Raw genomic sequence first — 27332 nt, 5'->3', positions numbered from 1 at the left:
GAAATAGTAAGCTTGATAAGCTAGGTCTACTTTAAAAAAATAAGTCAGATCAAAATATTTAACAAGTCGAGTCAAATTTGAAATAATTTACATAAATTGAACCCATTTAGACTAAAACCTAGTTTGTCCGGACTTATTTACCTCCCTAGTTGCAGACATTGGATTTCAATTTGATCTGCCGGTAATTAAAATGATAGTAAATACTGATATGTATAACCGGCCTCTTAATTTTTAGATGTGTTGATTCATAAGTGATTTTATGACAAATACTTTTATAGAGAAATACTTTGACTATTTGACCATTTTGCCCCTCATTAATTAATTAATAACTATTTTGCCCCCGATTCGAAACTATCTATCAATCTGCCCATCTTTAATCGACTAACTTGAATTTTTAATCGACTACATGGTTGTTGGGAGATTTAATCGACTAAATCTCCCTACTTAATCGATTAAAAAATCATAATGACTTATTTTCCTTTGTTGTCTGTTGGAAGATTTAGTCGACTACATAGGGAGATTTAGTTGATTAAATCTCCCAACAACCATTTTTGCCTGTTTTGACCATTTAATCGACTAAAATGCAAGATAGTCGATTAAAGAGAGGCAGATTGGTAGATAGTTTCGAATCAGGGGCAAAATGGTTATTAATTAATTAATAAGGGGCAAAAGGGTGAAAAAGCCGAAATACTTTCTCATGTTATTGAAGAAAATATTTCTCATGTCACTCATACATCGATATGCGTGCTTTATTTTTTTTATTTTTTTAATTTCTTAATGGTGGGACTTACCTTGAACATGTGTGTGTAGGAAAAAAAAATTTCTCATAGAAAAACAAAGCCCTACTTTTATATATGTTGTATAAGATGTATTTTTTCTGAATGAAATTACTAAAAGAATATTAAACGATTAAAAATATTTAATTGAGGACAATAGGGAAGGTTTATGGTAAAATTGAAAAGTAATCAATATTCACACAATCATAATGCTTAACACAAAGTTAAAAAAAAAAAAACATATTTTAATTCATTAAGACAAACATGTCGTATTTAAACAAAAAAAACTTTTTTTGCAAGAAAAGCTGTCTTCAAAAATAATTCAGCCGAAACAAACACGCATTCAAAGCACTACAATAAATTCATTAAAATTATGGGAAAAAAGTATCTAATGTTACTTTAGATAATTTTGTCTAATGTTCATCGAAACGACGTTGTTTTGGGATTGAAAAATTTAAAAATTAGAATGATAAAGACTATTATAACCCTAAAATAAATTAAAATTACAAAAACACTATGATTTCCGCATCAAAATGACGTCGTTTTGATAAACATTAGATAAAGTTATCTAAAGTAACTTTAGAAAAAAATAAACCCTAAAATTATATTATGTGGATTGTAACATAATCATACATATTCGTAGAATAGATCAAATTTAAGATGTTATATAATAAATATATAGTAAATTTCAGCTGAATGTAGCATTATGAGAATATTTATGGGTTTCTTTTTATTTTAACTCACTTGAATATTGTAATCATAGTTTGTAAGAATTAGACTGGTCATCAATGTAACTCTCCGATTGAAAAATCTACCAAATAAAAAAAGGCAAATGATTTTCTCCATCCACGAATGAGAAGAAGTCTTTCCTAAAGATACATCAAACTGTGTGTTAAATTTATTTATTTTTTTCTTATTTTAAAAAAACGATAGTTCCACTATTTTGGTTCAGTAGGAGATAAGATTTTCATTCCTGTAAAGTAAGAAAAGTTTTCCCCTAAAAAAAAATGTTTTTTACGAGTTATTGGATTTGGATAACAAATATAATGGTGAAACCATTGGGCCAATAAGTGGCAAGTCACATGATAATCTCACTAGTGTACGATAATTTTATGTTACGGTTATATGTATCACCTTTTGGCTTTTACTACCATCTCTATTATTGTTAGATTAGTAGAGGAGAAGAATGAGAGATTGCAGGTGTTCGATCTAAATTTGATTCGATGGTAATTGAAATGATAGTAAAAGATGATAAGTATAAATTGATGATGATGCGTCATAACAAATTATGAAATTGTTGAAATTTATTTCTTGTAATTTTTCAATTGATGATTACAATTTGGTATTTTTACCTCTAATAAACTCACTTTCGAGGAGATAGTTCTGGTTGCACATAGCTACTTGCGATTCGTTTATTGTTTTGCCTTCAATAAATCAGAGATTTAATTTATTTTAAAAAAAATTGGGGAATTGATCCTCATATATTAAAAATTCACATGATTAGTCTATAAAAAAAATATTCATATGATTTGATTATTTAAGTTTTTATGTCTATTTCTTTTTTCACATGCATTGAATAAGTTGAGTCCAATAAAATTTTATCAATATTAACGGAGAGAAATATACACAGGAAAAATTTACGATCATATAATTCTTTAAGGAGAGAATTCATTCTCAAAAAAATGTTCCTAAGTTTATTCCAAAATAAAATGTGCTATAGTTCTATTAAGAGGAACAAATGTATAAATTGTGATTTATTTAATATAACTTAGAGTTCACTTCTTTCACAGTACTTTAAGTTAGATAATGATACAGCACTATTTGATAGTGGAGAAATTTTTTATTCTCGCGAAGCATGATACGAAAAATTTTGTTAGAAAATATTTTTTTAGAAATGTAACTAAAAAGTTATTTGTTAGGTTAAAATATTACGAAAAATATTAAGTAAAATTTACTGATTTTATATTTAATTGATTTTATAAAATATTATTTGGAATCCGAGATTATTTTACAAAAATAACTCCTAATTTTACTTTTGCACGAATAAACATGCACCAGGAACACAAGCATAATACTCTACCTTGCTGCCCCAAAAATAATTTGAAAAGAGCGCAATTCACACATATATTAGCGACCACTAGTTTATCGGATTATAGACAGACAACCTCGGATATGTTCCCGTTGAGTTCTTGAATCAAAGACACGTTTTTTACCATTTTGTCGGCTATCCTTGACTTGGTTCTCATTCACCTGCTTAATCAGCACGCGGTTTCGATCAAGCACCGACTGCACTTGCCGGAAGCTCTTGTTCAGGTTCGTCCACACCTCGGGGGTCCCCGCCCTCTGCCTCCTCCATCTCCCCGTCTGACTCCCCGGTGATGGTGTTGACGATGGTGGAGGGGTGGTGGCGGCAGCGACGGTTCTTCTTAGGGCGACGGCGGTGGTTTGTGGGGTCTTCCATCGTTAATTCAGTGGTTGAGGAGGAAGAATAATGGTCATAAGCATGAAACAATAGGCTCAAACATGGTATTTTTGTCCAGAAATCTGTGTCCATTTTCCGACCTTGTGAAATTTTTAAAATACCACCTCATCGATGGTATTCTTGATTGAGAAAAGTGCGTGTAAATCAAAATTCTAGAATTGTAAGAAAATTTTTGTACTTCCTACCAAACATAAGAAAATTAGATTGCCGATGTCACTTTTATGGGAAAATAAAATTTCCTCACGTACGCCGAAGCAATGTACTTTTTTTTTATGTCAATCCAGGTTTCATATAATATTTAGTAATTTATTTTTATTAATACTTTAATAATGGATTATCAAAGATTCATATTGATTTATATTCATATTTCAGAGAGATTAAATATTTATTGTGATAACTGCATAATCAAAAACTAATAAAATATATCAAATAATGGTAGCTCAGTTGGCATATTAAAGCTGAGCAAGTGAGAGTGAGAGTATGTGTTCGATCTTTTCCAGTACTATCTTTAGGAGATGTTGAAAGTCTTAATCCTTGGCCCGTCTCGAAATAGGATTGCCTCCCGTGGAGGATTACTTGTAGTTTATAAAAAAAAGGAGTAAATACCATTTTTGGTCCCTAACAAAAAAACACGGTTCCCACTTTAGTCTTTTACAAAAAAAATTAGTCTCAAGGTCCCTAACAAATTCAAAATGGACCAATTTAGTTGAAATCGTAGTCCCTCACAATTCAAAAAAGACCCATATTAGTCCATCAAAAGGACTAAAATGGGTCCACTTTAAATTTATTAGGGACCAACTGACTAATTTTTTTTTTGTAAAAGACTAAAGTGAGGACCGTGTTTTTTGTTAGGGACCCATAAGGATATTTACTCAAAAAAAATAAAATAATAAAATGTGTAATATCTTATGCACTAAAAAATATATATAACAACTTATCAAGAATACCATTAAAAACATATGGATAACATAACAATTTAAATTAGAAAATGATCTGAAATAGGTCCATTTTTAAAGAGATGTTCATAATAATAATAGTATTGTTGGGACCTGAACTTAGTTCTGGTTTGCAAGTTAGGATCACATGCAGACTTGCGTCTCATCATTGTCTAGATAACGACAATCAAAGCTTAGTTGAAACACATACAATAAATACCTGGACCATGATGTTCCCATTTGCACTTTTATTTCTCAAACATCACTAACCTTCTATTCACTTAATTTCCCCCCTCATTTCTAGGTTAGCACTTTAGTTATAGAAAGTAGCAATTTGCGTTTGAAAAAAGTTCTAGCTAGGTACACATATTTTCGCTCCCATTAGTGTTTTTCTTTTTACTTAGCAACAAAAAAAAATTGTTCTTCTTACTATTTAGTATGAAATGAATTAAAATTTTAAGATTATTATATATTATAGCATTATTAGTTGTGCATATAAAAGTAGACGTGACTACACATAATGGGGTATTTGACAGTATGCTTTTTGATCCATCTTGCATTTGATCATTTCTACATGTTTAAGAACAAGCAACTAGGAGCTTCATTTCGTAGTAAGCAAAGGTGGAGTTGTGAATACAAACAAACAAGAAGTTAGAAACCAGAATCAAATGCATTTTCATCGCAATTGTTTATTTTCTTCGGTAGCACAAGCTTGCTGGGTACCAAAAGAGTTTGGGTAGTTAGCTAAACAAAATGGTTTCTGTAATGCTTATCCGTTTTAATTTGGTCAATCTATTATTTTGAGTATACACATAAGATAACTATTATTACCGCTAAAAATTTACTTACATGATTGGCTTTTTATTCTTAAATTATTAAAGTTATTCATTTATCTTGATTTTGAAGTAAGGTGATCCTTCCGTTATCTTAAAATTTTATCTAACAAAAAAAAAAAAAAAAACTTATTTTATCTTTTGGTCAAAATATTATTATAGAATTTGACATCTTAGATAAATTTGAAGTATTTACCACAAAAAAAAAAAAAAACAATAAACTTCTTAATAGTTAGCAGTAATAATATTTGAATAACATTGCAGTTTTTACGGTAGCTGAAGACTGAAGTAAGTCGAAATTGATATTACTGATAAAAAGATATGAGGCTTCAATTTGGGTCCATGATAGAAACCTAGTCTAGAGCCCATGCCATAAATATGGACCACATTCCTGGGCCACGTTCAATGTTTTACAAAATCAACTATCTTAATTCAAAGATAATTTAACCCGTAACAAGTTAATAGATTAGATTTAACTTATTTAGGCAAAGCCTAATCTAACCGAACTCATTTACCCCTATTAATAAGTTATTTACAAGATTTTCATTAAGATAAATTGCCAAGAGAAATTTAATTCAAAATTTTGAAGTTTTTATTTCCATTTTTTCTAGTAACTCCCAGAAATTTCTCCAATACAATTGACTTACCAAACTCACACTCCTCTGACCTTGAAAAGATTCGAATTAAGACACAGTATTCTATTCCAATCAAGAATTTTCAAGAAGCTGCTACTTCAACCTTCTATTCCATCCACTTTACACCTTATATATACATTCATACACAAATTTCCAAACACCAAATCCCACACACAAAGAAAAGAGAAACAATAAAAAATAAACAAGAAAACACCATCTTACAAAACACACTTCAAAAAGCATTCAATTCAAATTCTGAAAACAGATACGTCTCTGTTTCAAACTCTGTTGATGAACCAGAGAGACCCCTTTGATCACTTCCCAGCATTACTCTATGGAAATTCAGACTCATTGGGGTCTGAAGGGAACACCCAAATGGATTGGAAAGAGACCCGTGATGCTCACATATTCGAATTAGATCTTCCTGGGCTAACCAAAGAGGATGTGAAGCTTGAAGTGCAAGAAGCCAGAGTGCTCTGCATCAGAGCAGAGAAAAAAGAAGAACAAGAAGAAAAAGAAGAGGAAAAATGGCATTGTAGGGAGAGAAGGAGCAATGGTGTGTTCTCGAGGAAGTTCAGGTTACCTGAGAATGCAAAAGTTGATGATGTCAAGGCCTCAATGCATGATGGGGTGTTGACAATAACAGTGCCTAAGGATATGACCAAGAAGAAGCACAAGCACCACAAGAAAGAGGTTCAGATTTTTGAGGAAAAAGATGGTGAAGGGGTTGCTCCAAAAGGTATTGGACGTTTTGTTTGCTGCAAAGCTTAGAACTTCAGAAGTATTTTAAGTTTGTTCAAAGGTTGTGTTTTGGTTTGCTATTGTTCTTTTTTCTTCTATGTATAAAGTTTATGGTCTGAATTTTCCCTTTTTTGTTTTTTATACTTTGATTGTAAAATTGAAATTCTTCAAAGTTCAGTGGTTATTGTAAGTGGTCTCTGGTTCATTATGTGCTCGATTTTGAACAATTAGAGTGTAAAAAATAAAAATTAGGGAAGTTTGGTTTGTGTGATGTAGCCACTTAAAGCGAAAAAAGTAAAAAATTTCAGGTTGTTTTTTTGGTTTAGAAGCTATTTGTTCCGAACAAGTGCTTTTATTTGGTGGTGCAAAAGATATTTTTAGTTTTTAGAGATATAAATTAAAAGGGAAATATTTTTCTCATTTCGTTGGAGATAGATATCTTATTTTATACACTTATTGAATTTTGTATCAGCTTTTTTCATTTTTTTTTTTTTGTTTTAAAGTGTGGATCTCACATATTTATTTTACACACATGAGAGAATTATCTCAAGCAATATGAGATTAATAATTTTCAAATTAAAATATGTTAAATGACGAAAAAATTATTGAAGCTCAAATATTTTTAGAGCAAATAAGAATAGCATTACTGTAGTTTCGGAGATTGTGCATAGTTTTTCGGTGTAAAAATGGAACAATTAAAGTTTTTATTTTATTTTATAATTTCTTATTATTTTTTATGGTTTGGTTAAAATTAAATTAATAAGGGAAAAGTTCACCAATGCCCCTATGGTCTGCTTCAGAATCATTTATGTCCCTGTGGTTTTTTTCCTGTCACATATGCCCCTATGCTTTGTAAAAAATAAGAAACCACAGGGATATATGTAATAAAAAACACACCCTTTTACAAACCACAGGGGCATATGTGATAAGAAAAAAACCACAGGGGCATAAGTGATTCTGAAGTAAACCACAGGGGCATTGGTGAACTTTTCCCAATTAATAACTATAAAGTAATATAAATAAGAGTTAGTATTTTAATTTAACCTGATGATAACAAAATAATCATAAGGAAAAAAAAGTATATGTATATGGCAGCTATGTAAGCATTTTGACATCCTCGTAAAATAAAAAATTTCCTTGTGCCTGCAGTAGAATATTATTATTATTCTCGATAAAAATGAATAAATAAATGCACTAACAAAAATGAATACGAGAAAAAATATTTAAAATTAACTCTTCCCATGCGGGATTAATGCTATAGCTTTCAGCATTATAAATTTTTCATTATTTATAATGCTAATTATCAATTCTTTTTATTATAAAATTATTCATATCTTTTTTCATTAATAGTACTGATCATCACTTTAATAAATTTGCATTATTAAATTTTTTTATGAAATAGTTATCATTTGTTTCTTTTTACTTTTAATCACCTTTTTCTTATTTACATTATTAGTTTTATATTCTCACAGTATGATACCCGGCTTTGATTGTTCCTTTCCCTATTTGATCATATTCAAACATTAAATAATTCAAGCGTTTATATTGCACTAACCATTATTTGGCTGGAGAATAGCATCGCCAACTAATTTTCAACGTGATGATGAGTATTGCAACATAAGGGATGACAATTATCTTCATAAATTAGATATTGACACCCAAAAGACTAGACAGTGCAACCTGAATGCTAGCCGTAAGCATTACCCAATATCATTTGATATACCCTTTGATCCTAACACTGCAACTAGATGGCTTTATGGAGTGCACCGAATCACATAAGTTGTTGTTTGCTACCTACATGCTAGATGAAGATGCACATGAGTGATGTACAAACACCTCTTAGGTCTATGAGATGTAAGGCCAGATTATGACCTGAAAATTGATTGAGGAGATGTTCCTGGGGAGGTATTTCCCCTACGATGATATACAGTGGAAAAAAGGACAGTTTAAGGGCCTAATGTAAGGCTCAATGTCAGTTCACGAGTACCTGGTCAAGTTTAATGGCAATTAGCTAAGTTTGCTTACTTCATTATCTCACATTGAAGTCATAACATTATCTCATACACACATAATCTCATATATATCTCATACACACATTACTGAATAACATAAAAGAATTGTTGTTAAATATATTTCTTGTTACTAGCATGCACATAGTTCAGTGAAGCCTAAAGTGCATGTAGCACTATGACTAGAAACCCTTTTATAATGTGCTACGAAGTTCAGCACTAAGATAGAAGAAACAAGTTAGATAATTTGATTAAACAATCACTTGTTTTAAATATCGACCAACCATTTGTAAATACCAACTTATGTTAGAGAGTCACTCTATATATAATCGTGCAAATTTTTTATTTTTTACATTTCTCTACCAGTTAATGAATTATTCGATTAATCCGATCAAGTTGAATATGATCCTAAAGACATCACCATAGACTATAATTTCGAAGCCGTGGGTGATGCTAGAGTAATTGTTGTCAATTATCAATGAGTGTGTGAACTATTACAATAAACCGCCTTTGAATAGATCTTGTAGACGGCTATAAAACCGCCCATAACATATATTTGGAGGCGCTTTACAAAAAAATTGCCTCGGAATGAATGTATTTAAAGGCTCCTTGTCAAAACGCCTGAAAATTTGCCACTATATGAACTATGAGGGCAGTTTTTGAAATCGCGTATGATACACATTTACAGGTGGTATTTATTTTACCGTCTCAAAATGACTTAAGTTTTAGGCGGAACATATAACCGCTTATTCTACCGCCTCAAATTTATGAATACAGAGGCGATTTTTGAATATCCGCCTCAAAATTTTATGTAGGGACGGTTGAAATAACAGCTTTTAATTAATATTTTAAGGCGGTTTTTGTAAAACCGCCTTTCTTAAAGAAAGACTCATGCACTACCGCCTATGTATGTCACTTGCATGCGGTTTTTGTATAACTGACTCAGTATAACGGTCGTTATTTCCTTGTTTTCTTGTAGTAAGATCATGATAACTCACATTTTCCCTCCAAAAAAATACCACGTACAAGTGTTGTTTGTTTAGGGTTCAAAAATGGAGAAAATGGTTATTGTTCATGTTGGTTAATGGTTGTTTAAGTCACAAATTCAAGCCTCCTTTTGTTCCATACCATGTTGTGTTAGTGATATCAAAACCTTTACCATGTAAGTTCAAGAAAAACCCTCTTTGTTTACATCATGTACACAAGTGGAACTCCAAAAAAAAAAACAAAGACCAATTTCTGTATTTCTTTCTTACATGAATATTATTAATTCATATTGAGATAAACTCCCATGAAAAACATGAGTTGATGTCCCCATTTCTCTTTGTTTTGCTTGCCATCTTTTGTATACGCTGCTTTTGGATTGGAGCAAGAACTTCACCAAGAAATATATAAAATTACCCGCTATTTTGTGCACGAGGTGTATGTTTTACCCCTAATATGGACCTATTTAAACTAAATAAAACTCAGAAGTTGAAATGCTAAAAATGGGTGCTCACTCTCCCCCATTATATATGTACTACCCATGTGTCAACTTTTACCTCTAATAACACGACACAATCATTTGAATCATTCATTATTAACATTGGAGAATTAAAGTGGCTAATTGTGGTTGTTGACTACTTTATCAAGTAGATAGAAGTTGAACCACTGCTGTATGTCATAATTCATAAATATTTTGTATTGTCTCTCTATCTTCATAAGATCAGTTATTTCATTTTTAAAGCAAATATAGTCTTCCGAATGTGAATGTTAAGAATAATTTATAAAGAGACTTTGATTGAAAAATAAAAAAAATTGAAGTAGAAAGAATACAAGTCCTCCAATACACAGTGGGGATAACTCACTCCTTTGCTTTAAAAATCCAATGGTATTAGAAAGAGTTAGCTAGAATATTATATTTTGCATTTACAAGGCTCTTTTTATCTCATTTTTAGTTGCACAAACCGACAAATATATCTCAAGTTTAAGGTTCTTTTAGTATATAGCTACAACTCTCACTTATCATGGTATGCATCGGCGGACCTACACTTGCACCTTTGTCTGCAAATGTAGACATAAATTTGTGGGGAAATTTTTTTTTACTGTTGCTCGAGCACCGTACATGTTAGTTCAAATTGCTAAAGGATTTCAGGATAGCGTAGCTTTAGCCTCAGCCACCTTACCGACTGTTGGGTTGCAGAGGAGAATCAGAACTGAGAAACTTATCACCTGGTCATGCATCTCAGCCTCCATGGCATCAGAAACTTGCATGAGCTTCACAATTAGGGCACCACACTATTCTTCAAACTCCTTCACCATGCCACCACACGACTGCACTTCTCTAAGCTTCTCATGCGGTGGCGCACCACCAACGCTGCCGCAGCACCGCTCCCACCGCCACCTTCCCCATTACAAGGCAAAAAACTTAGTCACTCACTGAAACAACAAAAACCTCTTAGAGTCACAAATTTTTGGTTTAGCTGAGCAAATCTCAAGAAGCAAATCTCAAGAAGCAAATCTTAATCAGAAAGCTCTGTCTTCAGAAGGAACAAGATTCGTATTCAAGCAGCCATGGTCAATATATGTCACTAAGACAAAGAAAGCAAAGAGATGGAAGAAAAATTAAAAAATAAAAAATACTATTTTAGTGGATGTTTGGTGATGATTTAATTGGATGTATATTTAGATTAGTTTAATCTGTATTAAAAAAATAATCATTACTAAACATACATTATTTATTGTCAAGGAACGAATAATCGAAGAATGTTTTTGTAATTGTTTTATTGTAATAGTTTAGTTCAATATAGACTATTATTTTTTATAATAAGTTGAAGTTTTCTTTTCTTTTTCTTATTTATATTCTTTTATTATTAATGTATTTAAAATTTTCTTTAAAAAATATTTTTCAAAGACACTGCCCCGAACGTCCGCCACTAAATGTGCGGACATAAATCAAATCTTTTAGGTCTGCCACTGATTGTATGATGACTCACCCTTTTCCCTTAAAAAAATACAATTTACAAGTGCTGGTTTGATTGAGTTCAAAAATGGAGAAAAATGGTCACTGTTCATGGTGGTTGATGGTTGTTTAATTCATAAATTCTAGTTTCTTTTTGTTGCATACTATAGTGTGTTAGTAAGATCAGAACCTTTTCCATATAAGTTCAATAACAACCCTCTTTCTTCACCTCATGTACACCTAGTGGCGGACTTGCACTTGTGCAAGTGATCGCAAAGTGCAGGCACAAACTTTTGAAAAAAAAAGGGACATCATTCCCCTTGTGTCCTGTCTCTTTCATGAGTTTAACCTAAGCCTCCAAGAACACCCTTAAGCTTCTTAAACTAAGCAGCGTCAAGGAAAATGGTTGTTGTGATCAATTCCGTTGGAAAATTACTTTTGAACAAAGCAAAGTCCAGAATTTGAAGACTAGGATTCGCACTATCGAAGCTCACAAATGTTAGAGCATGAGTACCACCTCCATTAACTTAGAAGTAATAATCCTTGTAAGAACTCCATAATCTCACCCTTTTGAAGATTTTTAAGGTAAACATTGTTATCAGATGAAACAAACCCAATACAGATTGTTCCTTGCACAACAACAAGTAACTCTGATGCTCCAGGATGTGTATGAAGTGGTATAACTCCACCCTTTGCTAAGTCTAAATGTGCCATAGAAATTCCAAGGCCATTCACAACAGAAAACTTTGCATCAAATGCTGGTAACATAGAAGCTTTGATAATATTTGAGGTGTTACGGGAATTTCCAAGGCCAGTGTAAACAAAATCATCCACAGTGACTTTTGCATTTAACTAGGTGAGGATAACTTACTCTTTTTCTTTAAAAACTTCCATCGTATTGAAAGAATTAACTAGAATATTATGTTTTGCATTTACATGGCTCTCTTTATCTCATTTCTAGTTGCAAAAACCGAGAGACATAGCTTAGGTTTTAGGATCTTTTAGCATGTAGCTACAACTCTTAGTTATTGATGACTCATCATTTTCCCTCCAAAATAATACCATGTGCAAGTGCTTGTTTGTTTGGGTTCAAATATAGAGAAAAATGGTTACTTTTCATATTAGTTTATGGTTGTTTAAGTCACAAATTCTAGCCTCATTTTTTTCCATACTATGTTGTGTTAGCAAGATCAAAACCTTTTCCATGTAAGTTAATGAACGACCCTCTTTATTCACCTTATGTACACCAATCAAGCTCCTAAAAAAAAGACCAACTTTTACGTTTCTTTCCTTCATGAATTGTACTAATTCACATCGAGATAAACTCTTATGAAAAACATGAGTTGATATCCCCATTTCTCTTGGTTTTGCTTGCCATTTTTGTATGTTGTTTTTGTACTAAAACAAGTACTTCATCAAGAAATGAATGAAATTTCATTATTTTTCCCGCTATTTGTGCACTAGGTGTATGTTTTACTCGTAATATGAACCTATTTAAACTAAATAAAACTCCAAAGTTGAAGTGCTAAAATAGGTGTTCACTCTCCCCTCACTATATATGTAATATCCATGTGTGAACTTTTACCTCTAATAAAACGACACAATCATTTGAATCTTTCATCATTAACATGGCCATAACAACATCCATGCTATGCTTTTTGTGAGAGGAAAAAACAAATTGTATAAATGTAAGTAGGTATATAATCAGCTGAACACTCATCTATCTTGTAATATTGGTTGTTGACCCCTGGTGGGGATTAATGGGTGAGGTTTTGTTCATTTCCTTAACTATAGAGAAATTCGAATCATGGACACAACACCATTGATCGAAAAGTACCTTTTTTGTACTCTTCATTAGGGAATGACCTATGTTATCATGATTAATATGAAAAGCATATACATATGTTTATCATTAATGACATTATGTAGGAAATGCATAGTTTATATGATGCTAGCTAGCATAATTTATATAGTGTACATAATTTGAATAAATAATTATATTTAAGGTTAATATATTTTTATCCTTGTCAAATCTCTTAGTATATTTTTGTTTAAATAATAACACATATCACTCTTATATATTTTCATTTAACTTATTTAATTTTATACCTGACATAATTTTTAAAATACCAATTGCTTGCTAGTTTAGTTTAAAGAATGGAGGAGACTTTTCCAAGGCTAAGCTACTGGTTATATTTACCTCTTGGGAAATGCAAGTCAAGCTTTAATTTGGAAAAAAGAATTTTCCAACCATGTCTTCTTTATGATGGCTCCAAATAAGTGGATTCCATCAACTAAGGCCTTGGAACCCCCCTTAAGACCCGCAGGCCAATATAATAGTGTCACCATCTCTCATCCTATTGAGGATGCTAATCTCTATATTTATGTCCATTACTTGGAAGCCCTCTCCTTTGAAGAACAACAATCAATATTCAGATAAATAGCATGAATCCTAAGGATAAGTGACAAAGATGAAAAGGAAGTGAAAGAGTTCTAAGAACTTCATCTGGGAACGAAGAAAGAGGGATTTGGTAGAATTTTTCATTCTCCTTCAATTTTTGAGGATGGTGTCAAGTCTATACTCCTTTGTAACTGCACATGGGGAAGAACCTTGGATATGGCTAAATCTTTAAGTGAGCTTAAAAAACAATTAAGTAGCAAGCCTCAATCAAATGGAAGAAAGCAAAGTATGACCAAAAGAAAATGAGGACATAAAAGGCAATAAGTACAGAAGCTAATGACAAATCATTAAAATTAACTAAATATAAACATCATGGAATAAAAAACTTTCCTAACTCAAAGAAACTTGCTAACTTTGATGAAATTGATCTAAAAAAGGACCGCAATCATGGATTTCAAGCACGTTGCATATTCAATTTGGCTCAAAGGATAGAGAAAATGACACTTGTACTAGAGAAACTTGAAGATGCATGTGACTTGTGCTCATATGAATGTGTTAATAGTAAGTAAACGACCTATATTCTGCTTCATGTATAAATAGGTCCGGTCATAGTTGTGTGTAAAAAAAAAACTTGATGTAAAATATTAAGTAGCGGAAAATTATGATCTTTGTTTCCAATGAAAAGAATGTAATCAATTGACTTGCTTTGGTAAAATGTTAAAGTATTATAATCTAAATTGAAAATGAACTTTTATGGATTTGATGCTATGTTAAATCAGGTGAGGACATAATCTTGTTGTAAGGAAATTGTGTTTTGGAAGCCTTTTATAAGATGACTAGTCAGAATTTTGGTTGAAGTCAACTTCTGCCGCCATTTCTAAAAAAATTATTTCTGGAGTTGTAGAACTCTAAATGGGGCAAATGTATACTTTTTAATATATAAATTTCAAGTCATTTGGCCAATAATTTGATTTAATATGAATTTTTGAGTAACGATAGTTTTTATGAAATTCTAAATGGTCACTTCTGGGAAAATTTTGCAATTTTTTTGGCTGTTAGTGTAAAATTTTGTTTTCATGCTCCAATACGATTAAGCGTACATTCCTAGGACGCATACAATTAGGGATGTTACACAAATGACATCATAGTGTAGCAATATATGGCTCTATCTGTTATGAATATAGTGTTTTCTTCATTTTCTTAATGCATTGGAATGTGATTATATCCAGAGTAAACATCCATAAATGCGAGGACCTGATATCCTGAAGAGATATCTACTAGCTTGTCAATGCTGGGCAATAAATATAGGTGTTTTGAGCATGCTTTGTTCAAATCTATGCAATCCTCTCACATTCTCCACTTCCCACTTTCCTTTTTCACGAGGACCACATTGGATAGCCATGTTAAATAATTGATTTCTCTTATGACTCCTGCTTGCAACAAATTTTTGACTTCATCATCGATAATTTTTTTGTCATTTTGGAGCCACTTTCTTTTTCTCTTAAGCCATTGGTTTGGCTTTGAGATCAATAGATATATGGTGGGAACAAAAGGCGGGATCAATTCCTGGCATGTTCGTAGTTGTCCAAGAAAATAAATTCTTATTTTACTAGAGGATTTTAATCAGTTTTTGTTTCTCATCTGGAGAGAGGTGTCGTCCCACATTTGTGATGTTTTCTTGGTGTTGACCAACTTGTATTTCCTCTAGTTCTCCATTAGGCTGGTGGCGAATGTCGTACATTGAGATCAGTCATGTGCATTGAAGCTTTTCCTTTTGTCACTATTCTTAGAATGATGCATGGTTTTTCTTGGGATGTTTACTTTAAGGCTCACGTTATAACAACTTCGATGCAGTTTTTTATCCCTTCTAATAACAACTATTTTTCTTTGGGGGTCTTTGAATTTTACAAGCAAATAGGGCATGGATATGATTGCCCCTAGATCAACTATTGATGGTCTTCCTATGTTCACATTATATGTTGAAGGACAATCAACAACATAAAAACACACTTTGATAGTTTTTGCCCTGCGGAGGATCCAAAAGTAACTTGCAATTCCACAGTGCCCTTGGCCTGTATGTGTTCACCAAGAATCCTAGCAATCTTGTGTGGCATGGAGTTATTTATTTCTTTGGGATGTTCATGTCTTTGAAAGCTTCCCAAAATATGATGTCGGATAAACTCTCATTATCAATGAATACTCTTTTTACTTGCAGATTTGTCATGAATGCCGCAATTACTAGAGGGATCATCGTGACCTTGGACGATGTCTCAAAAGTCATCTTCATCAAAGTTTAGTGGTAAGGTTTTCCTTTGGCGCGACTTATGATTTTTATAGCCTAACACAGTCATGATGAACTTTAGATGTCTTTTTCTTTGGGGGTAAGATTCTCCTTCTTCAGCCAATCCTCCTGAAATCATTCCCAAAATTCCCGCGACATTGTTAGGAAGTTGTTGTATAGGATTTTTTTTGTTGCACATGTTGTTGCTCTTGTTAACGTATTTTTTTGTTAGGGGAGATCTATTGCGGTGCATATTGTTGTGCAGTATTCAATTGTGTTTCTAAGATCAAAACATTCCTCTATTGTGTGGCCATAGTCTTCATGGAACTCATAATACTTGGATTTATCCAAGTTGTCTCTTTTGTGAATGGGTGTAGGTTTTTCAACGTTTAGGAATCTCGTTTGCAATACATCTTTAAGTATGTGTAATCGAGAAGTGTTTAATGTTGTGAACTCTTCAATCTTTCTTTGTTTTCTGAAATTTCTTCTTAAATCTTTTCTTCGATTAGTCACCTTTTATTTCTGTCTGTGATTCGCATGGGACCGTTAGTAGTCTTCAAGGTTGATATACTTCTCTGATATCGCGTTGAGTTCTTCTACAATTTTTGGTTTTTGTTTATCCAAAGAAGTGGAAAATAGTCCATCCTGAAGAACATCAACGATTAGATTTAGCTAGACTTTTGGGCCCAAGTTTCTAACTAATAGGGTTTCATAAAAAAATTTGTTCGAGTAATCTCGCAAAGCTTCTCAGGACTGTGTTTGACTACTTTCAAGGCATGTGTGGATTTGTATTGCCCCTTGCTAGATAGGAATTGTACTAAGAACTGGTTAAAAAGGTCTTCCTAGTTGTGGATGGAGGTAGAGCCGAGCACCATCTTAAGGCTACTTCCTTCAAGGTGGTAGGAAGCATGCGACAATCGATGGCGTCTGGGATGTCTTGTGTCATCATATTCGTTTGGAATTTTTCCATATGGTCCTGGGAGTCTCCTTTGTCATTATACTTGTCAGTGAAGATTTTGATACCAGGCATGGATAGGCTCATGATTTGTGTGGTAAATTGGTGGGCCACTTTAAAAACAATTTTTGGGTTTGAGAGGGAGTTTTGGTCATGGTTGAAAATTTGGCTATTGTGGGTTTTCATATTGTTTGTGTTATCCAATTCAATAATCATTGAACAGATAAAAAATAAACTAAAATAAAATACTGATACAAGATATGTATTTTGTAAGGGAAAAATGTTTGTTCTTTTAAATGACATAACTTATATCATTTCACTCTTACAAAGAAGTGAGATCCATACATTTTTTTTGTCCACTCTCTCCCCCTTTATCTATCTCTTTCTCTCACTTCAAATGATAAAATTTTACCTCCTTTAAAATGACACACACTTTTTCCGTTTTGTAATTCATGTCTTTGACCATTTATTAATTCTTAGATTTCTAAAAGAAGAAGAGAAAAATTAAAGCAAATTATTAGTGCTCGCTCAAATAGTAACAAATTTTACTACTTTTCTTTATGTAACAAACCTTGCAAGAAGTCGATATATATATATATATATATATATATATATATATATATATATATATATATATATATATATATATATATGAGTTAGTTTTTTTTGCAGTTACTGCAGATAAATCTGCAGTAAGCCTAATACGACGTTGTTTTGGGGCGGAAATCATGATATTTTTATAATTTTAATTTATTTCAAGGTTATAATAGTCTTTACATTTATAATATTTTAATATTTCAATACCAAAACAACGTCGTTTTGGGAATAAATGCAGATAATTTATCTACATTAACTGTAGAAATATTTATATATATATATATATATATATATATATATATATGGATTCGTAACTTATTTACATTGAGCCCAAAACGACGTCGTTTTGAAGCTGAAATCAATGTATTTTTGTAATTATAATTTTTCAGGGTTACAATAGTGTTTTTCATTATAATTTTTTTTTAATCCAAACGACGTCATTTTGGAAGCAAATGTAGATAACTTTCTACATTCACCGTAGAAAATATTAAAGCCTATATATATATTGTTTTTACATTTGATGTATTTTTTTGTTTTAATTTTAGAGTAAATACCTTTTTTGGTCCCTAACAAAAAACACAGTCCCCACTTTAGTCCCTTACAAAAAAAAAATTAGTCAGTTGGCCCCTAACAAATTCAAAGTGGACCCATTTAATTGAAATCGTGGTCTCTCACAATTTAAAAAAAAAATCCATATTAGTCCCTCAAAAGGACTAAATCGTGGTCCCTCACAATTTCAAAAAAAATCCATATTAGTCCCTCAAAAGGACTAAAATGGGTCTACTTTGAATTTGTTAGGGGCCAACTGACTAATTTTTTTGTAAGGGACTAAAGTGGGGACCGTGTTTTTTTTTTAGGAATCAAAAGGGTATTTACTCTTAAAATGGGTCTACTTTGAATTTGTTTGGGGCCAACTGATTAATTTGTTTTTTTGTAAGGGACTAAAATGTGGACAGTGTTTTTTTTAGGAATATTTACTCTTAATTTTAATTTGGTGAATGCAACGACGTCGTTTTGCTATGGCCACAACGTTTTGTTGAGAATTTTCATTTGCTCTCTATTCTCTCAAGAAGTCTCTGCACAGTGAACTCAGCCTCCGCCACCGTCCGCCGTGGAGTTTCCGTTTCCGACCGCCGTTGAAGCCCATTCAAGCCTTTTACATATTTCCTTACAAGATCAGGTAAAAGGGTGATATCAGTTTTGTTTGCATTTGCCTCTTGTAATTAGCTTCAGAGAGAGCGCTTTCGTTTTTAGGTTCAAATATGGTTTATAACTTAACATGGATTGATTAAGGGCTTAAAGTGGATGTAGGGGTCACATAGTTCCTGGGTTTATTCAGGGGAAAATTTTTTTTTTTTTTTTTTTTTTTTGGGCTTAGCGTTAACAAAGTCTAGGCTTTGTGTTTTGATCACCAGCTGTTTGATAAAATGCTTGATTGTTACGTGCAATGGTGTATTGGTTTGGGGGGAAGAAAGATTGTTCCTGTGAGAATTCTGATGTGGTTAGTTTGTTTTTATAATTGATGTGGTTTTGTTAATGGATACAATGTTTGACTATAAACAATGCTTATGAAGTGCTTGGTTTATTGCCTAAGTAAGCTGACCCTTTCCAATCATGCCTTCTGGTTTTTATGATTATTTGGGTTCTCTGGGTTTGTAGCTCATCTTGTATGTTAGGGGTCATTTATTTGATTTTCGATTGTGATTTAAGGTCAAATCCCTGTTTTTGGCATTTGAAATTGGTATGCAGTACACACTTTCATTTGATTGGTATCTTGGATTCTACGTGATTTGGTTTTAATTTGGAATTGTAATGGTTTATTGAGTTTTCTCATAGAGTATGAATTGATTCAGTTTATTTGATTTTGTAGCTGTCTTTTTGGTTCTATTTCGGTTGGCCTAAGGTTTGAAGCTGTTAACATCTGAAATCAGCACATCCTTTTTGTTGTGAAAGATTAGAGTAGAACAAAAATGCTTAGAAGAAGGCTTTCTATTCTCTCAACGTCAATCATCAGAAGTTCAATTCACAGCAAACCCATTCTAAGATACCCATCTATCCAATTTCATCCCTTGCGGCTCCCTCACTCTCCTAGTGCTCATGCAACATTTAATCCCAATGCACTCCCGGATTGTGAAGGCTTTAGAGCTTACAGTCTTCTGAGCTTGAATGATCTGAGAGATAATGTTCCCAGAAAGCAGAAGACAAGGAAGGGCCGTGGGATTGGGTCTGGAAAGGGCAAGACTGCTGGGTATGGTCACAAGGGTCAGAGAGCCAGAAAAGGTTCAAAATTGGGGTTTGAAGGAGGGCAGACCCCACTTCGTCGTAGAGTGCCCAAACGTGGGTTCAAGAATCCATTTAGCCTCACTTTTCAGGTGTATTTTCAAGAACTCATCTTTTTTAATTTCTTTTTCTGTATGTTCTCTTATTTTAAGAAAATGAAATATTAAATAGGAAGCATTCACTCACATCCTTTTCCTGAAGCTAGAGTATACTGCTATGCTTACTGTCGATATTAGGTTTTATTTTACTTTTTATTACTAGGCATAATTTGCATGATACAATTTTTCTTTGTAAGACTCTGAGATCTCCTGTAAACTTATATGGCTGAGTGGCTGACTAAATTTGTTTTAATTGATAAGAACCTCTATTTTCCATATGCCAATTGCCAAGCATGATCTGTACCAAAAAGTATTGTGAACACTTACAGCAAATGTATGTCAAGGTGTATACTTTATTGTATTCAAGGATCTTTTCCTGGTGTATTTTAACTGTTTGTATGTGATTGTTGATATAGTAAGACATATTGCCAACGTTGGAGTTCACTCTGGCTGATAGAGTTGAGCCCCTGGATGTATGGGCATTGAGTAACTTCCAGTGACTTATTTGTTTTGATTCAAGTTTTATATTAATTTCAATTTGTTTGTGCATATTTTTATTCTTTAATATTGTTTAAATTAATGTCTAGATATCTTTATTTGATGGTGAAGCCATGACAATGACTTGAGCTCTTAATATTGGACCCTCTCTGCTTGGTTTCTATCCCTCCCTCTTTTTCCTTAATCTATAAGCCATTTGTATGGCTATTTTCTTAAGTTTCTTTTATATCATTTTTTGCAGCCAATAGGTTTGGGAAAAATTGCTAAGTTTATCAATGGAGGGAAGATAGATTCTTCTGAACTGATTACGATGAAAACACTCAAGGTTTTGTTACTGATACCTCACTGAATTGTTTGCTTTGTGTGCTTCCTCTCATTCTGGTCGTTATTATTACATAGGATGCAGGGGTACTAGGGAAGCAAATGAAAGATGGAGTAAGATTGATGGGGCGTGGTTCTGAGCAGATCAAGTGGCCAATTCATCTAGAGGTAGACTGTAACTTGAAGCCTAAAAGTATTTTGAGGATCACAATCATGTTTTTTAATTCTCAAGTCTTAACTTCTGAATTTTTTATTTATTATTATTATTATTATTATTATTATTTATATTTTTGAAAGTGTATTGTCATAAATTTCATCATTGGTCATAATAATTCGTCATTTTTGCTGTAGTAATAGTATATGGTTACTTAGATGCTGGCTTGAGAGTCTGCTCTCTCCTTTCTTTATTGGCAGCATAAACCATCAAAAGTTTGGAATGGTATACAAAGGATGTAGTATGTCTAAATATTAAGGAACAAATTGTTGGCTTGAGATTGCATCTAACTTTGAATTTGTTATAAAGAAAGTTGGTATTATCCTTATCTTCAAAATTTATATGCTAATTTTCCTTAACCTTGGAAGGAAGGTCATAGGTTCGTCTCATGTAATTAGCCTATTATAGACCCTTCCATTAACCCTGCGCAAAGCGGGAGTTTTATAGCACCATGATGATATTTTTTTACCCGAATAAACAAATAAACCCTCATAGTCTGAGATTATGGTTCCATATTTTGTTCGTCAATAAGAAAAAGAGATGTAAAATTGGTCTTAATGTTTAAGTACTAAAGTATAGGTTATGTTTTATAGTCCTAAACTGTTTAGGCATAAAACAGGAATGTGTTTTCACACAGTAAGTTTCCAGGTATCAAGGGTCACTGTTAGGGCTAAGGAAGCAGTTGAAGCAGCTGGTGGGTCTGTCAGAAGGGTGTATTACAATAAGTTGGGCTTTCGGGCACTGCTGAAGCCCGAATGGTTTGAAAAGAAGGGGAGATTGTTGCCTAAAGCTGCTAGACCTCCTCCAAAGCAAAAGGATAAAGTTGATAGTATTGGTCGGCTGCCTGCACCAACCAAGCCAATTCCATTTTTAGTTGAAGGAAGCGAGGATCTTCCAGTTCATCTTAATTAAATAAATAACATGTTTGGTACCATTTTTTTGGAGTTTGTAATTCTTTATGATGTAAACGGTTTTGACTCACAAGTTTTTTATGCAGTCTCTTCCAATGGAGCAGGTAGTTAATTCAGGATGAGATAAATGGATTTCCTTTGGGACAAATGAAATGGAAAAATCTTGTTTTTTTATATCATTTCTTTTGAGGAAGTGATGTAGGTCACTCGGCTGAACAGAGCCATAATTTCATGTGCAAGGGTAAATTGCTAGAACTCTCTTCAATTCAATAATTCAATTTTCTGGCGGATTTTGTGTAAGATGCTTATGGACGGCACTTGTCAAATGACCTGGTTGAATTTTTAAAAACAGGGTGACTGTTTTAACTTTTAATCCGAATTTGTATTAATATGTATTGTTATTCTCCATTGATCATACGTGCATAATCATCATTCAAGGTGAACTTGGCTCAGTCAAACGGTTAGAATTGGAATGTCATAGTGAGAGGACTATATTCTTTCTCTCGTTAGTTAGGACAAAAAGTGGGTATCCTTAAGTAATATATCTAACTTCAAGAGAGAAAAAAAATAATTTTGAAATTGGAGAGGTGTGTATCCTTGTTCATTGTTTAATATAGGAATGAATTCACAGTTCTTGTGCATAAAATGTTACTTGAAATCCCTTTTTTATGAGTTATCACAATAATTTAGATTGAAATAAACATATAGTTGTGTCTTATAATTGTATACAATTATATCTTTGTTTTAATCTAAATTTTTATGACTTTTTTTTTTTATACATGAAATTTAAAAAGTAAAACAGCAAAATACAAAATAAAGAAAACAAAAACCAACGAAAGCAGAAAAGAAATAAAACCAAAATACAAAAAAAGGAAAGCAAAAACCAACGGAAAGCAGAAAAGAAATAAAACTATCTTGTTTCTTTTCTAGGATGACAAAAGCCATGCCTGAAGCAACAATCTTAACGAAGCAGGAGGAACCACAAAGATAGACTCATCAGACAAAGAAGAATTTAGAATAGGAAGATTAGCTAAACAATCAGAATGTGTAATCAAGACCTGCCAATCACCATCCAAAAGTGTCCGTATACGAGTCATCAAACCTTTCATGGTAATGTAAATATTTCTATTTCAAAAAGAAAATTAAATCAATGGGACTATTTATTTTTAATAATGACCCTTTCATTTTCATTGGCGCTTTTGTCATGATCATATATTATTAGTTTTTTTTTTTTTGGTATGCTATATTATTAACTTTTTATTATGCTTTCAAAGTTTCTCTGAATGTTGTAAAACATTCTAACCAACAACTAGAAGAAATGTAAACTACGTTTATGTTTTTCTTATTGATTCGTAGATGATCCTCACGTTCATCTTAAACAATTTTAAATAAAATCAAAATCATTATGGACATCATGGGTGCAGATAAACCATCAATTTCTGACCTAGTTTAATTTTTACTTAAAACATTTTGGACACTCACCTAGAGTACATAATAAATAAGAACTGGAAAAACAAAAATTTCGTATTGGATGCATCAAATTTCTATCTATCAGAATACAAAAATTGTAAATTCTGAATTTAATATAACATGTGGTTGACTTCAATAATCCTTAACTCAAGCCAGTTGTCACATGAGACCTCAATCTTTGCTTAAATCTTCACCATGTAAAACCCTTTAGAGAAGAGAAATTAGTGATAGCACCAAGAGCCATATATATCTACGCGTTGGCATGTCAACCTTAAAGCCAAGAGAGTGCCTACCACGTTGTATCAATTCATAGTTTAAATACATGCATGACTTACTCATAATGCATCAAACATACAAACACAAACAATATTGCATTTCTAGCTAGCAGCTAAAGAAACATGAAGCTCCACTACTTTTCCTTGTTCATTCTTTTGGTCATCTTGGAGGTGAGAACCATTTATGGTCTCTCTACACAAGAAAATGTGCTAAAGAAATCATTGAAGTCCTTACCCCCTGAAGCCTTGTTGTCCATTAGTTACTATCAGAAAACATGCCCTGATGCTGAAGGCATTATCTCACAAAAGGTTGCTGCTTGGGTTAAGATGGACCCCACCTTGGCCCCTTCCATCATCCGCCTGCATTTTCATGATTGTGCCATTAGAGTAATCCCACAACTCAATCTCTCTTTAAATTTGAAAATGTGTTTTCTATAGTCATTTCTTCATTATCTAAAATAGAGTCCACTTACTAATAATTATTTGTTAAAGTGATAAGGAACTTGTTTTTCTTAAAAAGAATTCAAGTTCTAAGATTGAAGAAAATGGTTTTGAAATAACCGCACCCTATATAAGTCTGACAATGCTCGAATTGAACTAGTTAGATTTCTGATTATCTAGTTGGAAAAAAATAAAAAAAAATAAAAGTAGGGTCCATTTAAATTTTCCAAATGCATCTTGTGCATCACTTTAAATTGATCCGCGCCATATGACACATAATGCACCATTAACTTAGTTAAGTGTTGCCTATAGTTGTCAAACATGGTTAAAATCCAGCATCTAAAATAATTGTTGTAAGGAATTGATGGATTGCAATTTTCCTTTGAATTTGATTTAAAGTATGATGAGTGTGAGTCTTAGAACAGCAGTAAGGTTGCCTTTGTGACCTTTGGTCATGGGTTCAAGCTCATAAAATTGTCTCTTTGCAAAGATGTAAGGATAAAATTATGTATGATCCACCCTACCCTTTTCCTTGCAAGTTGGAGAGCCTTTGTGAATCGGGGTTTGCCTTTTTTATTTATTTAAAGTATGATGGTAATAAGTTTATTAACTTACTTATTATGATGTAATATTTCCATTAGAAGTGTTGACTTGATATGTGGATGTGACATGAATTTTGCTTTGTCTTATGTCATAAAATTGATCAAAATGCAGGGATGTGATGGATCAATTTTGCTTAACCATACAGGGAGTGAAAGGAAAGCTTTTGAGAGCAGAACCCTAAGAGGTTTCCAATTGATTGATGATATAAAAGCTGAGCTAGAGAGGAGATGTCCAAGAACAGTTTCTTGTGCTGACATTCTCACTGCTGCTGCAAGAGATGCAACCATTTTAGCTGGAGGACCCTTTTGGGAAGTCCCATTTGGCAGAAAAGATGGAAAGATTTCCTTAGCCACAGAAGCCATGTTGGTTCCACATGGCCATGAAAACATTACAACTCTTATTGAATTTTTTCAAGAAAGAGGGCTAAACATGCTTGATTTGGTTACTCTCTCAGGTTCACACACAATTGGTAGGAGCACTTGCTATTCTTTTATGGACAGGCTTTACAACTTCAATGGGACTGGAAAACCTGATCCCTCACTCAACATCTTTTACTTGAACTTGTTGAGGAAAAGATGTAAAGGTGTGTTGGATTTGGTGTACCTTGATGTTATAACCCCAAGGACTTTTGACACAACCTATTACACAAACCTTATGAGGAAAGTTGGGTTGCTGTCAACAGATCAATCACTGTTTTCAGATGCAAGGACTTCTCCATTTGTTGAAGCATTTGCAACACAACCTTTCCTTTTTACTAGTCAGTTTGCAGTGTCAATGGTGAACCTTGGGAATGTTCAAGTTCTGACTAGGCCTAATGAAGGTGAAATCAGAGTGAACTGCAATTATGTCAATTCTGTGTAATTGTTGTTCTGCTTAATGTGTGGTTATATATTCATTATTTCAATTTTACATTTGGGATATTAATAATTGTCGTAGTTAGGGCTCGTGTGTCTCTGAGGATCATGTACAAGTGATAATTGTTGGGAGAGTGTCTATGCTGCTGTGTTGCGAGAAATTTTACTTTTCTGATTTTATATATTTGTATTCATAAATTGAATATATATAGTTACAAACTTGTACCGAGTTGTTAGTAAATTTGAACAATATATATTATTTTCAAACACATTATATGAAAGCATATTATTTATCGAAATTAGAGCTTCATTGAAGTCTATGTTCATGAATGAAGGAGAGAGGTATTATATTGAGCAAAGAAAAATAGAATACAGAGAGGGGGAGAAAGCACCCAATGTGGATGGCAAAGAAGAAGTGCTTCTGGAAGATGAAGAGCTTTTCCCGGCTTCCTACAAGGAGAGTATTTTGGTACAAGGAGAGTATTTTGGATCTCAAGCGGAGAATTATAACCATATAAAGACGGATCAATGTTAATAAAGGAATAGAGAGAAAAAATATTAAAATAGGTAGTTACAAAATCATAACCGTTGATTTACCTTTTTATGATTGTGATCTCCCCACATAATCATATCATGTTTTTTTTTTACAAATGAGAAAATCCGAGTATTTTTAGTGCTGAAGTCATACTAAATAATGGGTTCTACTCTCATTTAAAATGGGACACATTTATTATAAATAAATTACAGATTATATATTCTGAAGAATATATAGGCAAAATATTATAGTTATTTTTTTGTTTCTTTCTTCCAAAAATATAAATATATTAGTATAAGTGTTATGTTTTTATTTGGGTGTAGATACGACGAGAACACATTAAATATTTCTCCCTCAAAAGACCTAAAAAATTTATTTAAAAATAAATAAAATATAAATCATCAATTTTATTTAAATTGAGAAAAATTAGAAAATTTTTCTTTATTGTACTGCTTGGTAATATAAAAATTTAGATCAACGTTTGGGAGTTTAGATATGCTAAGACGAGTAGAAACTTAATCTCAATACGCTAATAATGATATATCCATTTGAATTTGGCGACCTTAAATTTGAATTTAACAATAATTTTAAAAATACTGCCTTTATCTTTAGAATAAAATGAAAGCACAATTAAAATGAAATAATGAGCAATTTACAAAGAATAAATTGCAATAATATTTTTAAAATTAAAAATAAAAAAACCCAAAAACAAATTACAATGAAAAATAATTGTAAAATCAAATTTTTATTTTTTTCTCGAAAGAAAATAAAATAAAAAAGAAATGAAATAAAGAACAGTTTACAAAGAATAAATTTAACATTTTTAAATAAAAATAAAAAATCAAATTATTCCAAAAGTACATTACAATGAAATAATAAATGTAAAATTTATATTTATATTTTTTTCTCAAAAAGTAAACTAAAATAAACAATAATATTTTGCAATGAAAAAGAAATCGAGCGAATTAAATTTCAGTTCTTCTTAAAAAAATGAAAAATAAAATATAATCACAAATAATTTTCAATAAAATATTTTTTTAGGTTAGAATAAAAAAATTAAATATAGCAATAATTAATTTACACTAAATTACTAAAAGACAGAATGAGAATAATAAACTTTTAGTTTTTTCTTAAAAAAATCAAAAATTAATTGAAATCACAAATAATTTATGGAAAATTGTATATCTCCTCTAATATGAGATAAAATTATTTGCAACAACACAAAAACAACATACTTTTGGAGTTT

General features: G+C 32.2%; 3 protein-coding genes and 1 pseudogene across 3 annotated transcripts; 3 read left to right on the top strand and 1 right to left on the bottom strand.

Moving 5' to 3' along the window:
• Window positions 1-5831: 5831 nt before the first annotated feature.
• Window positions 5832-6803, top strand: LOC133294594 (18.1 kDa class I heat shock protein-like). Its single transcript, XM_061493296.1, has one exon. The coding sequence runs from the start codon at window positions 5953-5955 to the stop codon at window positions 6430-6432; it is 480 nt and encodes a 159-aa protein (XP_061349280.1). The 5' UTR covers window positions 5832-5952; the 3' UTR covers window positions 6433-6803.
• A 4893-nt stretch (window positions 6804-11696) lies between these two features.
• On the bottom strand, window positions 11697-13000 carry LOC133294596 (auxin-binding protein ABP19a-like; annotated as a pseudogene).
• Window positions 13001-18655: 5655 nt separating this feature from the next.
• Window positions 18656-22125, top strand: LOC133294599 (uncharacterized). Its single transcript, XM_061493301.1, has 5 exons — window positions 18656-18766; window positions 19457-19958; window positions 20704-20787; window positions 20862-20951; window positions 21646-22125. The coding sequence occupies exons 2-5, from the start codon at window positions 19557-19559 to the stop codon at window positions 21907-21909; spliced, it is 840 nt and encodes a 279-aa protein (XP_061349285.1). The 5' UTR covers window positions 18656-18766; window positions 19457-19556; the 3' UTR covers window positions 21910-22125.
• A 1651-nt stretch (window positions 22126-23776) lies between these two features.
• On the top strand, window positions 23777-25558 carry LOC133294600 (peroxidase 7-like). The gene is made up of 2 exons (XM_061493302.1): window positions 23777-24040; window positions 24809-25558. The coding sequence occupies exons 1-2, from the start codon at window positions 23777-23779 to the stop codon at window positions 25556-25558; spliced, it is 1014 nt and encodes a 337-aa protein (XP_061349286.1).
• Window positions 25559-27332: the final 1774 nt, after the last annotated feature.

This window comes from Gastrolobium bilobum, unplaced genomic scaffold, assembly GCF_033153095.1.
Source record: "Gastrolobium bilobum isolate Gb01-03AN ecotype WA unplaced genomic scaffold, APGP_CSIRO_Gbil_v1 utg16813, whole genome shotgun sequence".
In the NCBI taxonomy this organism is placed as follows: domain Eukaryota; kingdom Viridiplantae; phylum Streptophyta; class Magnoliopsida; order Fabales; family Fabaceae; genus Gastrolobium; species Gastrolobium bilobum.
The sequence above is the reverse complement of the archived record's forward strand: the minus strand, read 5'-3'. Positions and strand labels throughout refer to the sequence as shown.

Excerpts from the sequence above, each read along its gene's own strand:
- LOC133294594 (XM_061493296.1), top strand. The coding sequence starts at position 5,953 with ATGAACCAGAGAGACCCCTTTGATCACTTCCCAGCATTACTCTATGGA.
- LOC133294599 (XM_061493301.1), top strand. The coding sequence starts at position 19,557 with ATGCTTAGAAGAAGGCTTTCTATTCTCTCAACGTCAATCATCAGAAGT. Across the intron at positions 20,788-20,861 it reads TTACGATGAAAACACTCAAG|GATGCAGGGGTACTAGGGAA; the intron begins GTTTTGTTACTG and ends ATTATTACATAG. Across the intron at positions 20,952-21,645 it reads AGTGGCCAATTCATCTAGAG|GTATCAAGGGTCACTGTTAG; the intron begins GTAGACTGTAAC and ends GTAAGTTTCCAG.
- LOC133294600 (XM_061493302.1), top strand. The coding sequence starts at position 23,777 with ATGAAGCTCCACTACTTTTCCTTGTTCATTCTTTTGGTCATCTTGGAG. Across the intron at positions 24,041-24,808 it reads TTCATGATTGTGCCATTAGA|GGATGTGATGGATCAATTTT; the intron begins GTAATCCCACAA and ends ATCAAAATGCAG.